Genomic DNA, 17,179 nt, shown 5'->3' on the forward strand with positions numbered 1-17,179 from the left:
TACAAGGCGCGCTTGTAAATGGACAAAACGTATAAGGCTTACGTTTTTATATAATATGGACAATTTAAAAGGAAAAAGACTAAGACTAACTCTATGGCCACTGAAGAGAAATAATAAAGGAGAAATATGTCTTTTAGCATTGAAGTAAAAACTCGCCTTTTCATGGCTTAGAAAATAATGTTGTGAAATATATAATACATTGGCAGCTGTAATATTAACGACCAAGTTGATTAACAAAGAGAGTTGTAGAATTATCAAAGAATATATTAGAAAAATCTAGCTGAGCATAACAACATGATATCACCGTTTTCACACGTATAAATTTTCTGGTTCTTGTTATCCAAACGAGCACCTGCCTAATAGACGTTGGCCTCAACGCTGATTGGCCGTTCCTTTTCAACATACCCAAGGTTGCACGGAGTCTAAGGATAATTACAAACGGATGCTGTTTCAACTGTGGGTCGTCAAAGTTTATCTTTGTTCTTACCCTCGAGATTCGATTTTACATTCCATCATGCCTGTACCAGGCATCTGTTGTGTCATCCTCTTTTTATCGACTGTGTTACACCAGACCAGCTGTTCTCCAGGTTAGATCACTTCCATTTAGTGTCTTTAATTTGTAGCATGCAGATTAGCCACTTGAACTTTTTTCGATCATTCAATGGTTTCTCGGTGAATCATTTCGGATCAGGTGAGCGAAATGAATAAAAGATAGCAACAAAATAAAAGCTACACTGCGAAGTATGTTATTTTCAAACCAGAACAGTGGGCTACCGCTCGCGTTAGCAATTAGTGAAAATCTGCCTTTTTCAGTTCCGCCATCTGCTGAGAACCTGAGAAAAACTTGGGTAATATGTAGTAAACAGCGATTAGTTGGCGTCTTTTGAATGAGGGGTGATTTCAACTTTTGGTTTTTCAAGTCCAGTAGACAACTTTGCCCGCTGTGGAGGTGCAAAAAGAAGTATTGAATATTAGCTTTAATTATCGACTGAGAAAGTCATGTCCTGGTGATTGGTTGAGAGAAGGTAAATTCAACGTTATTATTTTTAATTTGCACTGCAGTGCAAACTTATACAGGCGTTCTTTGTAATTTACTCAGTCATATTTGGAATGAGTAATCGTAAGAGCAATCATAAGATTGACTAATAAAGGATTTACACTGCTCAAGATATCGTATTAACATTTTTTCAAATAATAATAATTGCACTCGCCTAAAAGTTCGTGAAATTTTCCGAGAATTTTCAAACATCACTCGCTCTGTAAATCCTTAATTATACTGGCATTCAAATAAAAAGTGTACAAGAATATTGGTTATATCGCTTCTGCCGCTTCACCGATAAGAGCATCGAGAATGCCCTCTCCAGTCCTTAATGAGACCTTTGTTTTTTCCTGTCGAAGTTGAATGCCTTGTAAAATATACATAAAGCACAAAAATTCAAATGATTCTAGTAAATCGTCGAGAGAATGCTAAAGGAGTATCTGAGTGCAGGCCAAAGTATTCGAATAAACAGATTGAAGACTAACGTCTTATCAGCGTATGAAGTCCCTATCCGGTGTTAAGATTTGCTCATTCTAAACTGACTATGAGCAATTACATGTTTTGGATCATAAACTAATGTTTAATATTTCCACTCCACCTATCAAACCAGTACTGGGATTAATTTGCACAGATTGTGATATTTTACTAGCTCTTAAAACTTTATTCTAGGAATGACCTGATTCTTACGCCATCCTCGTATGCACGCTTCCAAAGAAATATATTTCTCATATACCTTTATCGCCAATAACAGTCTGGGAGATTTCATTTCCTTTAACCTCGTTTGACCATATTCTTTAAACTACATAACATTCTTAAAACTTAATAATCATGACGAGCTTTGACCCGCAAAAAAAAATATGCAAATTAGGCTGAGTGTGGATTCAATCCACACTCAACTAATTAAGTCCAGTAACACGAGCCCGTGGTTCGCACATCTCTTCATCGCAGCGTGAAAGAGAACTGATAACTTACGACATTTCTGATGACATTTTATTCACAATAATGACGTGTGAAAAACTTAACACAACCGTTTGGCTTCATGCCCGTATAGCTGGCCAGCCTCAAATAGCCTAAAGACACGTAAACATCCACGCAATCAGCGAGAGACTTGACAAAGTGCCCTCTGGACTTGAAAGAAATAAAAACTTATCTCACCAAAATATATATACAAAATAGACATAATTTTAAATATAATGAACTAGAACCGACTTAAACTGACGTAGAACGTTAAAGAACCGAATTAAAACGCCGTGAAACTGGCTAAAGGTTCTGATTAGTCTGATGGGCTGAGCCCGGCATGTTTCGTCAGCATAAAACCCACGAAACTTATCGAATCGCGTAAGGCTAGAAACACTATTTTCAAAATCTTTATAAATATACAAATTATTTTACGTATTATGAACTAGAACCGACTAATTAGTTCCGCTGGGCATAATATTTATTTAACATTGAGCCCGGCGTGTTTCGTTAGCTTGAAACCCACAAAAACGTTTCGGATCGCATGAGGCTACATGTAAGTGACCTTGAGGTGGGAACTGCTTGATCCTACATGGATAAAAAGGAAACGGCAAACACCAAAGTTAATGTCTAGTTGCCCGAGAAAACAAAAAGAATCTAAAACTAGTGTCAACAGTGCAGCAAAAGTTCCTCCAAACTTGGCCGCTTAGCTGGATTGTCTAAAATAGCTTGCTTTGCTGCTTTCAGCGAAAGCGCTGTTGCAGTTGGCAACAAATTTAAAATGGCAAGAGCAATCCTTCCAATACTAAACACATCTGACTGTACACTCTGTCGGCTTTCTCCGCGGACGATTTCCGGTGCGATGTGAGGATATGAACGCCGGTACTGCTCTTGTGCAGACGCAGACAAGGACATTAGTGCTTTAGGATTGGAAATGAAACGCGCTTTCCCGAAATCAATGATTACTGGATTCCAATCTTTCCCACGTTTTTCGAGTACAATATTGTTTGACTTTAAGTCGTTGTGCAAAATGTCCTTGCTGTGGACATGGCTAAGGGCCTCGATAATGCCTCGTAAGATGCGAAGCCAGCATGGCTTGTCCAGCTCCACTCTTTTCATGGCCTTGTAAAGCGTTAAACTTTGTATCTTGTCCCCATGGAACTGAGTTACAAGACGAAATGGCGTTGACTTCGTGATAACTCCAAAAAGCAAGGGGAGTCCACGGTGGTCACCCAAGTGACTTATCATTCGGGCCTCGTTTAGAACCTCGCGTTTCACATCTTTGTCGGGCCTTGATCGTCTTGACTTGAATTCCTTCACTGCCACTAAAATTCCTCTGTAGTGGGCGAGATGGCATGTGCCGAAGGTACCAGAGCCCAAGAACTTGTTGGCATTGACTATCTCCGTGGGATTAATTTGTTTGATTAATTCGTCTGACGTTTGTTTCACGTTGGCGAATTCTTCATGTCCAGCAGCTTTATCCATCCGTACCTGGACTTGCTCCTGTTGCTCTAGAGGACGGCTTACCGATGGCTTATCGGGTTGAATGAGGGCAGCTGCAGGATTGGGTTCCCCGGCTTCACCAACAGCGACAGGACTTTTTTCTGACGCGGCTTGCTCGACTGCGTGCTTGAGGCGTTTTTCTTCCGCCTTTCTGTTTCGCCACCGCTTCTTTGCTTCAATTCTAAGAGCTTTGAATTTGCTTTTATCCTTCATGTTCTTTCTCTTGTTTCTTGCCATTTTTCGCACTGAAAATATCTTATACTGATGGAACAGATCTAATCTGGTTGCGAAATCCAGATCTCGCGTGGGACGTTTCGCTTCCGGTTAATCGAGTTAAAAATTAGCAATATTTTGCATTACGTCACCTTCTATCATTTTGCCACGCAGTGCAGAGAGTTATGTCTGTTTAGTTGATGAGCCGGAAATGTGAACAACAGAAGAAATTTGACGTCAAATGTACCTGTGACCAGTAAATACCGCCATTCATTGAGAAGCCCTTCCGGTCAAGAGGTTAATTATTCAACAACATTTAAAACTTAAAAACATGGCGAAAGCGGTGTACAAGACGCATTGCGATCTTTGCTCCGGCTCTTTCAATACTACAAATGCTCTTCAACGACACAGACTTGTAAAGCACCGTGGAGCGCGATCGGTTTCCTTTTTGCCGTTTTATAAAGCACAAGAAGTCGTGCAGCTTCCTTCAAACAAATTGAAAGGACGTAGGTCTACAGCCTATAAACTGTGGATAGCAGGCATCGTGGAAAGCATAAACTCCTCCTTGCATCCCAAAGCCAAAGGTAAGTGTTATCTTTCCTGAATGTTTACATAAAACCCTAGTGAAGTCAATTGAAAGCGTTTGTGGAAAATGCCGTCATCTCGCGGATGTTGTTCATAAAAGGCTCATTGTTCTAGCGCTCGCGAACGAATAAATGGACGACATTGCAAGAATATTACGGTTGCACCGACATCCCCTATGTTAAAGGAGCTACGTCACGGTTTGCGCATATTGAAAAGTTTAGCCTCAATTTTTCAAATTCGTCGTTTGTAATCCGTGTTAATCTTCTCCATCCTTAGCCATCCTTGTTCCTTTATGGTTTATCATTATCTCTTTGGTGTTTTTCTATCTTATTAAACTGTTATTTTCAGATTTACTACCATTTAAAGGTAATTTTGTATGTGGCCAAAATAACTCAGAATACCGTGACTGAGCTCCTTTAACATTTTAAAGATGGGCAAGGAATCAACGCAACATTTGAGCGTGCTACTTCCACAGAATACCAGTGAAATAAAACCAATAATGTTCTTGCAGACCCACATTTGCTTAGCAAGCGTAAAGAACGATTACCAAAAAACATAACTGTTACCTACTCCCCCCATGTCACTCCCTTACTCTAAGAATCTAATTTGTGGTTATTAGGAAAATGGTGTCGAGTGGAAAGATACGACGTACCACTCAATTACTTTGAAGCTTTGCTTGCGGATATGCCCAACGCATTCCCTAACAGTGTAAGAGATAAGCGGCACTTGCGCCCACCGGTATGGAAGGAAACCTGTCAAGTATTACACTACAGAGATTACCACATACGTGATGTAGTAGCCGCCCTAGAGCAGAAAAGTGGTTTAACGCTCAATTTAAAAAAGTCTTACCTTGGAGACAAGGAGATTACTGACTGTACCCAGGAACAAACAGGAAGAGACGCTCTTGCGGCGGCCAAAGCAAAGGCTCACGGTCGAACGGCAAACCAAACACCGACGCAACAAATCCAAATTGTTGTCGGATATGGCGAAGGAAGAGCAACGCGCGAATTTGAACTGATATGGTGGCCAGAAATGTTCTCGTCATCTAAACATGGAAAACTAACCCTTCGATTTTATGTTTCCAAAGTAATTATTTGATAAACTTGTTTGCAATTTGATGGCAATATGCTGGTTTATTCTCCAGCTTAGTAGACAGCTGCGGGTATTTTTTTACAATGTTATGTGACGAATAAATTTGAAAGTACAACGAAACTCTCAATAATGTACATTTTTCGCTGACCGTTTCTCTGAGATATATACATGTATGATAATAGAAAGCTTTTTTCAACTGCAATGTTTACGATAAACCAGTTAAGTGGAAGGACTACTAGAAAAACAGAATGACTTCAAATAAAAACAAGAGAAAAACTACATTATGTCTTTAGATAACGACACTCCAAATACAACTGACTATCCAAGAAAGACAGAAATATGTTCAATCTGTTTCAGATAACATCAGGTGAACTGGGACTAGACGAGAACGAAAGAAAGAATAGTTTCAAGTTTAAGCAAGAGTAAGAAATAGTTATCATGATTACATTCTGTCCTCAGATAACAACAGCCCAAATAAAACTGACTACCCAAGAAAGACAGAACTACGTTCTGCCCTCAGATAACAACAGTTGAATTTGAACTGACTACCCAAGAAAGACAGAATTATTTCTTGTTAGTACAAGGGAAAAAATTACATTCTGTCCTCAGATAACAACAGCCCAAATGCAACTGACTACCCAAGAAAGACAGAACTAGGTTCTGCCCTCAGATAACAACAGTTGAATTTGAACTGACTACCCAAGAAAGGCAGAATTATTTCATGTTCGTAATAGGAAAAAAATTAAATTCTGCCCTCAGATAACAACAGCCCAAATAAAACTGACTACCCAAGAAAGACAGAACTACGTTCTGCCCTCAGATAACAACAGTTGAATTTGAACTGACTACCCAAGAAAGACAGAATTATTTCTTGTTAGTACAAGGGAAAAAATTACATTCTGTCCTCAGATAACAACAGCCCAAATGCAACTGACTACCCAAGAAAGACAGAACTAGGTTCTGCCCTCAGATAACAACAGTTGAATTTGAACTGACTACCCAAGAAAGGCAGAATTATTTCATGTTCGTAATAGGAAAAAAATCAAATTCTGCCCTCAGATAACAACAGTTGAATTGGAACTAAAGTTCGTTTACGAAAAATTTACATTCTGCTTTCAGATAATAGCTCAAACTGGATTCTCTACACCCACCAACAGTTTAGTAATGCTGAGGGTAAAAGAAAGCTACACTCTCCAATTAAGAATTTGTAACATTAGGTTTTTCCGGTGTATGTCCATCTCGCTAAATCTCCACTGGAACTTGTTAATGCAGGAAGACCCTCTGTAAATAAAATCGTTTGCTGCCATAATGACTCCAATCCCACAGCTTCCAGTGCCAATCATTCTGGGATCTACTGGTTCTTGTGATGGCATTCCAAAACGTTTAAAATGTGTGCAATGTTGCCAGAACTTCGTTTGTAGGGTAGGGTGGGATGGATGCATTTCAAAGAACAAGTCTAGCAGCTCTTTGATTGAAGAAAGTGCTGTAGGAGGGGCAGCACGCGCTAGGCCATCGTCAAAGTACATCTCCATATTTGCCACATCAACAACACTTAAGCCCCAGTGGTTTGGCAGATGAACTGGTACTAATATTTGCTGTAAGTTGTCAAACAAAAGTAAGTCAGATGCTACGTCTGCAACCCGTGTTCGCTTGAAACTCCTGTCACTTGACTTCATCCAGTCGTAGAATTCAGAAGGGAAGTACAGGGTGTCATCATTCCCATTTTCTCTGGCTTCTTCCAAATACTTTCCAATACAGATGTCTATGACAAAGCTATCGATGTACCTCTCTCCTGTTAGTTCAGAAAAAGAGGTGACATCGATGCTTTTCCTTCCAAATCTTAATATTGGTGTGGTAGCTGAATGATGCCATAAAGCATCTTGAATTAGGACCAGATCTGCCACTGAGCACTTCAACTGGGAGAGCCAATTTGCTTCAGATGATACTTTCCATTTAGTACCTGCCAGGGAGCAGAACTTCCTTAGAACGGACAAGCCATCTTCTGAAAACTGCCCTGTTCCAACAATGCTTATACCAGATGGATGCATTCCTTTTCTTCTCTGATCAACAAGCAGCTTCTGTGCCTTCTCAATGACATTTTCACAGGGGCGTTCCTTTAGAGTGTAAGGATCTGAAGCTGACATCTCACCGTAGACTGGCTGCAGAACCGAGGCTGAACTTCTGGACACTGGTGGTAACAAGGTGAATAGGGCTGCCTCTTCAGCTCTTGTTTTAGCTTTAGCTATAGCAACACGAAGATCCGACCCCGAATCAAAGGAACGCTCTTCCGTCACAGAGTCATCCTTCTTTACATTTATGGGCGTCTGCTCACTTTGTTTCATTTCAAAACTCACGTCCATAGGTGTTGGCTGACTTATGTCTGTGGGGCTGCCATTGTGCAAGCAAGTACTAAGATTAACTGCTGGAGGGTGCTTTGATAACTTTGTAGGGGCATTAGGCTGTAAGTCTGTATTCAGATAAGCTCCTGGGATACAAAAGTCATCATTGGTGCCTTCTGGGAGTGGTCGTTCATTTTCCCTGCTGTCTGACACATGCTTGGCATATTCGCGTTCCCAATAAACATGATCATACTCACGGAGCCTCGATATCACATCATTGGTCACATGGGTTCCATGGTCTTTGTTGTAACTGTACGAAAGAAAGTCACTGCCAAACATTTGGTTGAACAGGCCATTCATCGTTAGTATCCATTTCTTTGTCTCCTCCGACCATGTTTTTGTACTAATACTCTTCCACCCGCACCCACGGTAGCAGAACTTTTTCTTGCCTAAAGAAGCAGAGAGGACGATTTTACATTAGTTAATTAAGGAAAGATATTCCCTACTAACTGTCTGTCTTGATCAATCGTGTTCTTGTCACACAGACATCAGTGAGATACCAATATGCTAAATTTAATAGGCTGTGCCTAAGCACCCAACTGCGTTGCATGTGGATAATCTAATAAAGAGAGGTTAATAAATGGAAAACCATGCAATTTACTTAATAGTTTATGATAAACACTGAGCTTCAACCTACACTCTGATAAGCATTTCATGAATTTTATTCATTTTATTTTAGCTTCTCAGACCTCCTGTTAGTCATGAAAACTACTCTGTAAAATTTCTTTTCCTGAGGATGCAGAGACAGGAACTGTAGAAAAAAGGAAAGACCCTCTTCCTCTAGTTGTCACCATGTTAACTAAAAGATGACTATTATATAACAAAGACACATCAATAATCGTTCAGTTGATCAATTTCCAATTTGGTTTGGTTAGGTAAAGGTTTCTCAACATTAATAACACAGGTGTAACAAAGGCATAAATTCCAATACATCTCCTCGGGCTGTCATTTTTTCACTTTTGTCTAAACATTAAAAGAGTAACACCTGCTACATCCAGCAAAGTGGGCATTAACTAAGAACTGCATGTTGTGGTTTCCAAGAGAGAAAGTAAAAAAAAAATGTAACATGCTACAACTTGATTACATGTAAGTCTGCAATTAATTAATTGGTTTATTGACTAGTAACTTGCCTGAATAAATGCAGTCGCTTGCTTGATGGAATGCATATCGTAGGGACAGAAGCATGGTTGCATACCAGTGGGTGAGTATTTGATTCACTGAAAGATATTCAGTAAATCACTTTCTAGACACAATAATAGAACTGCACTAGCCCACACATGAAAACTGTAATATTACTGTAATATTACTTAAGTGAAACATTTGGCCGGAACACACAGACTGAAGAGTGTGCATGCAGCAGTTGTCCTTATTGTCTTTTAAGAACCCTTTTAGATTTATTCAGTTTCTATTACAACACTTACAAGATTGGCCTGGTCCAGAGGAATCATGATTGGTAGCCTTGGAATATAGCTGTCTATGCAACTTGTGTGACGACTCAAATCCTTGACCAGAATATTTGTACATGGAACGAAAATGTCTAAGAAGCATCGCACTGTGGTCCACAACAAGATGTCCATAGTCACCAGTGCCCAAGTGTTGGCCAAATAACTTCTTTAGTAAGAAGCCCCATTCTTTGCACTGAAAAAAGCACAAACAAGATAAAAAACGATCATTGATATATTTATGGTAAATGAGTATATTTTGTAAGTCAAGGTTTAAAAAAACAAAGTATACCTTTATGTCATGGATGTCTATAAGTTCTTCATCTTCTGGTTTAAACACTTTGTCCCGCATGGTCAAAGCAATTCCTCGCCAATCACAGCATACCTGAATTATAAATGTGTGATACATAAAATAAAAATAAAAGTGTAATACATATTTGATAGGTCATTTAAGAGCAAAACTGATTATTGATTAAATTTATCAAACTTTCACAGAAGCATCAACACAGTTGAATACCTGATAACGTTCCATTAAATTTGTTAGCAAAAACATTTATGTGATGTTACAGCTAGTTTGATAAGAATCTCAATCTAGCTTGATAATTAAGGTTGCACTATGGTATTACTGAAAGGGAAAAAATTCAATTTATACCACAGGGAAGATCTATTTCTATAGGTGTCTCTATTATGGCCACCTTTTCATACAGATTTGTTAGCTTAAAAAATAACTTATCATGTACCTTGCTGAAGAACTCAATCTGAAGCTCTCCCGCAAGCTTGGAGAAGTTATCACTGACATCTGCTTGTGGCTTTTTCTCGGATCTTTTCCTCTTTTTCTGTTTTGGCCCCTGAAGTGTTCCTTGACATTGATCTAGTGCTAAGAACTTTTCCTCCACTTCTTCAAGTTTATTAGCCCAGTATTCTTTATGCTCCTCCAGAAATGATTTAAGTTCTAAAACAAAAAAAAACAAACAAACACAACATAGCTTAAAACAACAACACCAACAGATGAGGCAAGTTACAAATCAGGTACCTGGCACTGACACCTTAAAAATGGATGTAGTTAAAATTACCTGTTTTGTCTACAAGATTGACTCTTTCCTGTTTAGACCCATGATCACGCATAAATACTCCATTCTCAAGAATATCTGCTATGAACTACAAAATGTACAAATATAAGTATGATATTGATTTTACTTTAGCCTTCTTCATTTAATTGCCTAACATGTGGTAACTACAAAATGAAAAAAGGAGCAAAATAGTTGTCAGTATACAAGATTCCTTGCCCTCAAAACTACATGGATTTAATTCATACATCGTCTGAACTTGCCTTGGCCAATCATTTGAATATTTGACTTAGCGATACCAACACTGGACCAGATTGAACAGTCTAGTTTTCCCAGGTTATATAGTTTTGTCTACGGATCCTTCTTGATTATGAGGAAAATAACATGTCAACTATAAAGATTATAATGAGTTCAGAAACAGCTGTCTTCCTTTTTCTTATGCTACATGTTAGTACTTACTGATTTCCTTTGCTCAAAGAAGGTAACATAGCTCAAGACCACTTGCTTTGCTGAGCCAGCACATTCCTCATAATATGCCTTCAGTTTCTCGAGTGGCAAGGATGTCTCCACAATCTCTTCAAAGTTTTTCAGAATTTCCCTTTCAGTAGATCCTGGCATGAAAATAATGTAAATAAAAATGGTTAAACAATAGACCAATTTCGAGATATTAATATTCAACCTAAAACAATAGACCTCTATTGTTTAAGGCTGAATTTTAATATATAGAAATTGGTCCATTGAGCCTCCTTGAACACTGTGATTGTTAGTAAATATAATGATACTGCATCAATTACAAGTAACTTGGAATATACATGTTCAATATTCATCTTAAACATTTCCTTGGGTCTGCAATCAACACTTAAAAAGGGAAATGCAAAGCATGTAATTCATAGTCTGATAATTCATGTCAGGCCAATTATTATGTGTACCTGAGAATGATGCTACTTGTATGTTGTGCTTTTCTATTGCAGTCTGCTGCCCTTTTCTTTCTTTAATGGTGATGCGTGGAAATCCTCCACAGTTTTCAGGACCATAATTAGACAGAACTTCATTCAACCTTTCAAGGCTTCCAATGCGATATGCAAACAAACCAAGAGAACCCAAAAGCTGTTCACAATTTCGCATTTCGCAATGCAAGGAGCAGAGATTTATGTTACATAAATCTTCCTCCAGAAGAAAGTTTAAGTCATCACGAAGACCTGAACTCCTTCAAAAAAAGTAACAAAAATTAAAAAATAATAATAATAATAATAGTAATAATAATTATAATGATAATGATAATAATAATTTTTTTAATTGTTTTTTCATTTGCCAAACAAACAAAACAAAAATAGAATTTGAATACAATGATTAATAAATAACACTAATTAATATACAAGATTACAAAGAAGATACAAAACCACAATTTATATATTAAAGGATACAAAGCAAAATGAGGCTTGTGAGCTTAGGTGAGGGAACCTATTAAAAACCGCCGGGCTCATAAGCTTCGGTTCCCTCTCAAGAAACACCAGATAAATAATAAAATTAAGAAACCTGTCAGATAGAGACATTGGTTTTCAGACAAGAGTTCCAACACCTTTGAGGCTATATTTGCCAAAAAAGATTTGGCAGTCAGTTACATTGTTCTTTTCCTGTCTGGGATTTCCATTTTTTTTTATTTTTTTTTTTTCAGATTCCAAGTGTGGTGGTATTTGGCAATACCAGGACTGATTGCAGTTGAAGCCCTAAGTAACACTCAATCTTGCTAGTAAATTAACCCTATTTGAACTCCCACACAAAATCTGTATCTAAACATAGTTATTATAATAACATTTGTTTTCTTTTTCAAGCTTCCAACAGTTAGATGCAAAAGTCATTTTTATGTTGTTGTTTTTTTTTCATTGGACATCTGATTACATTTCAAAAAAGAAAGAATTCAGAATAAAATTACCTTCCAATGTTTGCTTTTGATCGTAAGCAGTCTACGCAAGCTTCATCTGGATCAGCTCCATGGGATGTGCATGCCTTTAATAAACAAAGATAATTACAGTACATGGGTAGTTGTGAAGCTCTAGCGTCTTGTTCTGCACACATAAAGTTGTATACAGGTGATAACGCATGGCTGCACTAGTAAATGCTATTGAAAATATTTCATGGTTATGTTGAAAAAAAGACTACACCAAATGTACATGAAACAGCTTTAATAATATTTCTAGAAATGTGACAAATGCGATACAGTGTTAATCTTGTTCGGGTAATTATTATTATTAGTACGATGCTTGCACAAGGAAGATTTAAGTTTCTATAGCACTAATGCAGCATCCTACATCAATACTTATGGCCATGTATCATAATGGTCGGTTGTCTCTTCACTAAGATCATCTTCTTTAGATGTCCAACACATAAAGATACTTTGTTCATGTTGTTGCAGACTTCTTATGTCAAAACTGTATGGACTGATGATGATGTGATCATCATCATCATCACCATCAGGATTTTGGCAAAGTAAAACTTTCTGGATGCTGTACAGTTTAAAAATAGCACCACAGTCTGCAACAACAAAATCTGTGAGCAGAAAAAGAGAAAATCAAACTATTTCAACCCATTTTTGAGGAATTTTAAAAGCTGGACTGGGAGTCAGTGATTTTCACATTATAATGATATCAAACATTTATATTTACCCTTATGGCATCACAAAAGCTGCAAAATTCGGAACCATAGCCTTTTCCACCAAGAACAAAGTCTTCGTTATTTTTTTTGTTCAGAAGAAGACACAGTGCTTTGTAATCTAGTGTCACTACAACAAAATTAGAACATTCATTACGATTTTCTCCCATCGTAAGGATCAATTGCTATTTTAAAGAATGATTAAAGACTATTGAGCTTAATCATTTTGTTTCAAATGTAAACTGAAGAAATCCAGAAATTAATAAGCTCATATATTCCAAAGCATACTAAGGAGAAACAACAAGAACAACAGGAATACTCAAGCCATAATGTTAAATATACTAACTTATCAAGCAAGATCTGAAAAATACCTGTGAACTTGACACTGTATCTTTTGCCATCTACCACAATGCCATGCTTTTTAATGTGGTTCTTTTGGGAATTGAGATTCCTAATAAGCTGTTTTAAGTTTCCTCTAAATATGAAACAAGAAATTGTATAAGATCATATCTAGTATGTAACTATTCTAATCATAAAGCACCAATAAAAAAAAAGCAGTAGGATCAATTAAAAAAATAATTAATTTAAAAATGATTTGGGTTGATTGTTAGTTTCAATATAATTAACTTGGCCTGCCACGACTAGCCTTTTTTTAACTACAGACCAAGAAAACAACCCTGTAACTAATAATGTCAGTATAAATAAACGTTCCTGTTGTTATTTGTTAATTAATTTTTTTTTTTTTTAAATCATATTCAGGACTTCAAAATTAATTCAACATGATCTGGCATTTTAATGATTTTCAACCACTTAGGAAATTTCTTTGTAAAGTATAGTAATATTAGGATTATTGTGCATGTACTTCACTGAATAATTTGTAGTACTAAGTTCCCAACCTAGCCGAACCTTTCATAAAAATTTGCAAGGCTGAGACCTTTTATTAAACCTGTTGACAGCTGATCTAGACAAATTACAGAGTTAGCCCAGTTTTGCTGGTACATTAGATACTTGGAAATATATTTCAATATTACAAATACATAATAAACATATCATTAAATGTAGACTCAAGATCTTACTTAAATTTCAAAGTTACAAAAGCTTGATGTTCTTCATATGTACAGTTTAGTATGTGTCTATGTCAGTTAAACACAAAATTACTACTTACCTTTTCTCTTTACAATTTGCGATGGCAAGTGGGTAGATAGACAATGCACTCTCTGAGCTCTTGTTGGAAAAATCGATAGGAGCAACACCAACAGCCACCTGATCTTTCCCTTTGGGTCAAAAAGAAACAATAGCCAGGTCCAAGCTTAGATATAAATAATCAATGCAATGCAATGTAATTTTTAAAAAAAAGCCTAAGTGACGGAAATAATTACCCAAACGCACAGCTAGCTTTGGCTGAAAACCACAGTTGGCAACAGATTTGACAATGTTACACCCAATAATCCCACCTTAAAGAGGTTACAGTACATAATGGGGTATGCACAGTGGTCACTGAAAATTTGCATGGAAGTTGGAATTCATGTCAAATTACAAACAAAGTTTCAGTTAAAAGTAAATAGGAGCCTAATATTCCAAAGACAAATTAACACGCAGAAAATGCAACATTAATGGTCATTGAATACCTCCAAGGGGACGACCATCAAGCTTGATATTGAATTCCATGCCTTCTGTGTCAGAGGAGAACAGGCGTTGTTCTCTTATAGCCCAAACAAGCACTCCACTCAAGTCAACATCACAGGCATCAAAGTCTGTGTCCATCTTGGTGATCTTCAGGGTCTTCCTCACCACAGAGAAGACAAGTTTTTTCACTGCCTTGATTTCATTTTTAGTAAGAAGTACAGGAGTGTCCTCAACTCTCTTAAGAAAAATAAAGGGTAATAAAAAATAGGTCAGCCTAAACAATAAACAATGACAGTATATTGCTTTGGTTGCAATAAGTGCTTAATACTGCTGCTCAAATACTAATTCAACTTGATTGGCTGAAGTACCACAATTAATGCTTGTTTTGTTTTGTTTTTCTAAAATTGATTGTTTTTTTGTTTGTAATTGTTTTAATTACTTTGCTTTTTAGCTTTGTTTTGTTTTGATTTTTGTGTGTGTATTTTTTTTCTTTTTTTTTTTTTAATAGTCTGTAACTCAAAGACTCAATTTTTCAACAGGAATCTAACCTATGGTCTATGGCATTCCTAGCCCAGTGGAGAAATTATTATCACTTGTATGTTTGACAGCAAATAAACAAACTAGGTAGTTATTTTCAAATTAGCCAGAGACATTGAACACATAATCAAGAAAATATGGTAACAGAAGGCAGGTTTTAGGATCAAGGCTAGAATGTAGGGGGAGGAGTGCTCCCTTATATGGGATGGTATGGTAACTTTATTCATCTATTGTAAATCCTTCAGCGAAGATTACAAAATAAAGAGATCAACTAATCATCCCTAACTAAACTAGTAACCAGTGAATGATCGGTGTATTTAGAAAAATCATAATAGAATTTGGAATAAACTTACCCCACTCTTCCCGAGCTGAGTTAAATTCAACAACGTCTGCCACGCTGAATCTGGAAGCCTGGTTTGGAGCTTAAAATACAAAAGTGCCCAGTCTGGGACTCTCATGCTCTCAATGATCCTTTGATAAGTGGAGGATGATAACAGTTCTGAAAGGCCTCTCTTTGAACCCTTAGCATCCATGACCATGTCCACAACTTCAGATATGGTATCCCTCACATGTTCTTTCTCCGAGTCCTTTCCAAATAGGAAAGTGTTCCCTAGCACACAAGAGATGGAATCACGATACTTCTCGCTTACATCGTTTAGGGATGACATCACTTCTCTACACTGGCTGGCTATTCTTCTCTTTTTGGTTGTTGATCCCAGTGGACTATTCTTAGTATCTTCAATGGAAGCTGGTGATGATGTGGGGGAGGTTCCAGCAGACGATGGTGTCGAACTACACGATATCGTGGACTCTAGAGATGGTGAATCGCGTGTCCATGAATGTGCCGGATTTCTTTCGTTAATCTGAGACTCGAGTTCAATAATCTTCGAATTAAGTGTTTTTAACTCGGCCTCTAGCGACTCGATTTCCAGTTGCCTCTGAGCAAGCAAATCAACTACTCGTGTTTTCCCGCCAGAATTAATGTCTTTCACGTTCGATGGTTCCAAGTCAAAGGTAATTGAATTTACCAGTTTTAAGACAGACTGGAAGAAAGGCGAACTGATTAGACCGTCAGGTGGAATTTCCCTCTGTCTTAGAAGTCCGGCACACAATCCAAATGAAGATGCTACGAACATATTGCGTGGCTGTCTGTTCCATCTCGCGGAATTGGCGGGCTTGAGTTCGCGCGTTACGACGAGCTTGACTTCGTCGGGAAAATTGGTAAATATACTATTTCGAGAAAAGTCCGATGGCCTCACTCCACCACACAACTCTTTAGTAAGCACATACCATACTTTCTGCGGATCAAGAGAGTCGCTTGTAACTCTGGCGAGCGAAGACCACTCGAACTTCGATGCTGCCGGCGCTGGCGGAGACGGATCTTCCTCCATGCCGGTGAAGCCAATGACATCGAAATAAAATACATGGTGCTTTAGCAATTTGAAATTGCCGCCAACGTAGATTATTACCAGTTTAGTAAACATTTAACCAACTGCTACATGCACAGACTTCGTGGTTACCTTGTACGCAATGTACATGTACACAAGTGATTGCATCACAAATGATGCGCGCGCGTTCCTCGTCCCTCGCGAGTGTCGCTTCCCGCCCGCATCTCGCAGAATTTATGCCAAGATTTCGCTTTGAATGGAACTTACTGAAAGCAAAAAGCAGCGATTTCAAAACGAAGCGATAAGTTTCATATTTAGTCCCGCTTTCCAGTGTATAACCGCGTAACAGCGAACTATTAAATGTCCAAATTAAGGCCGCTTTGCCACTACTGCTTTAATAAACTCGACGGGTTTTTAGCCTGCGAACAGGCTCCCGGTGAGCCCGAACGATTCGATTGTCCGATCATTGTCAAAGAGTGACGGTGCGCTAATAATTTCGAACCGTGGTATGGATTATTTAGCATTGTGTTAGAACTGAGAAAATAATCAGCCGGCAAACAACTCAGAATGTTCTGTCGACAGATACGCGAAGGCTTAATTGACAACTCTTTACACTCCGCAGATCAGGAGGCGGATCATTTTCTTGCATCCCGCTGAGAATTTTTTTCGCGGTCAAAGCTCC

The 17,179-nt window shown here is 38.0% G+C and overlaps 3 protein-coding genes across 4 annotated transcripts; 1 reads left to right on the forward strand and 2 right to left on the reverse strand.

Moving 5' to 3' along the window:
- Positions 1–1,871: 1,871 nt before the first annotated feature.
- Positions 1,872–3,738, reverse strand: LOC145486053 (uncharacterized). The gene has a single exon (XM_081464753.1). The coding sequence runs from the start codon at positions 3,734–3,736 to the stop codon at positions 2,666–2,668; it is 1,071 nt and encodes a 356-aa protein (XP_081320879.1). The 5' UTR covers positions 3,737–3,738; the 3' UTR covers positions 1,872–2,665.
- Positions 3,739–4,039: 301 nt separating this feature from the next.
- LOC145486055 (uncharacterized) lies at positions 4,040–5,395 on the forward strand. Its single transcript, XM_081464756.1, has 2 exons — positions 4,040–4,296; positions 4,917–5,395. Exons 1-2 carry the CDS (start codon positions 4,044–4,046, stop codon positions 5,393–5,395), a joined length of 732 nt encoding a protein of 243 aa, XP_081320882.1. The 5' UTR covers positions 4,040–4,043.
- A 1,175-nt stretch (positions 5,396–6,570) lies between these two features.
- On the reverse strand, positions 6,571–17,178 carry LOC145486052 (uncharacterized). 2 transcript variants are annotated; one of them, XM_081464752.1, is made up of 14 exons: positions 15,463–17,178; positions 14,575–14,809; positions 14,112–14,220; positions 13,318–13,421; positions 12,961–13,076; positions 12,231–12,304; positions 11,227–11,504; positions 10,757–10,908; positions 10,304–10,388; positions 9,971–10,182; positions 9,523–9,615; positions 9,210–9,426; positions 8,919–9,005; positions 6,571–8,177 (listed from the first exon to the last, which is right to left on the reverse strand). In XM_081464752.1, exons 1-14 carry the CDS (start codon positions 16,591–16,593, stop codon positions 6,574–6,576), a joined length of 4,497 nt encoding a protein of 1,498 aa, XP_081320878.1. In that variant the 5' UTR covers positions 16,594–17,178; the 3' UTR covers positions 6,571–6,573. The 2 variants fall into 2 exon arrangements, with proteins under 2 accessions (XP_081320878.1, XP_081320877.1); XM_081464751.1 differs by having other exon boundaries at positions 9,210–9,615.
- Position 17,179: the final 1 nt, after the last annotated feature.

Source organism: Orbicella franksi, chromosome 4 (genome assembly GCF_964199315.1).
Source record: "Orbicella franksi chromosome 4, jaOrbFran1.1, whole genome shotgun sequence".
NCBI classification, from domain to species: Eukaryota; Metazoa; Cnidaria; class Anthozoa; order Scleractinia; family Merulinidae; genus Orbicella; species Orbicella franksi.

What these genes read in the sequence shown, in the direction of transcription:
- LOC145486055 (XM_081464756.1), top strand. Translation starts at nt 4,044, where the DNA reads ATGGCGAAAGCGGTGTACAAGACGCATTGCGATCTTTGCTCCGGCTCT. An exon ending in CTTGCATCCCAAAGCCAAAG is followed by an intron (nt 4,297 to 4,916) that starts GTAAGTGTTATC and finishes TGTGGTTATTAG; the next exon opens with GAAAATGGTGTCGAGTGGAA.
- LOC145486053 (XM_081464753.1), bottom strand. Translation starts at nt 3,736, where the DNA reads ATGGCAAGAAACAAGAGAAAGAACATGAAGGATAAAAGCAAATTCAAA.
- LOC145486052 (XM_081464751.1), bottom strand. Translation starts at nt 16,593, where the DNA reads ATGTTTACTAAACTGGTAATAATCTACGTTGGCGGCAATTTCAAATTG. An exon ending in CTCAGCTCGGGAAGAGTGGG is followed by an intron (nt 14,810 to 15,462) that starts GTAAGTTTATTC and finishes ATTTTTCTTAAG; the next exon opens with AGAGTTGAGGACACTCCTGT. An exon ending in ATACAGTGTCAAGTTCACAG is followed by an intron (nt 13,077 to 13,317) that starts GTATTTTTCAGA and finishes ATTTTGTTGTAG; the next exon opens with TGACACTAGATTACAAAGCA.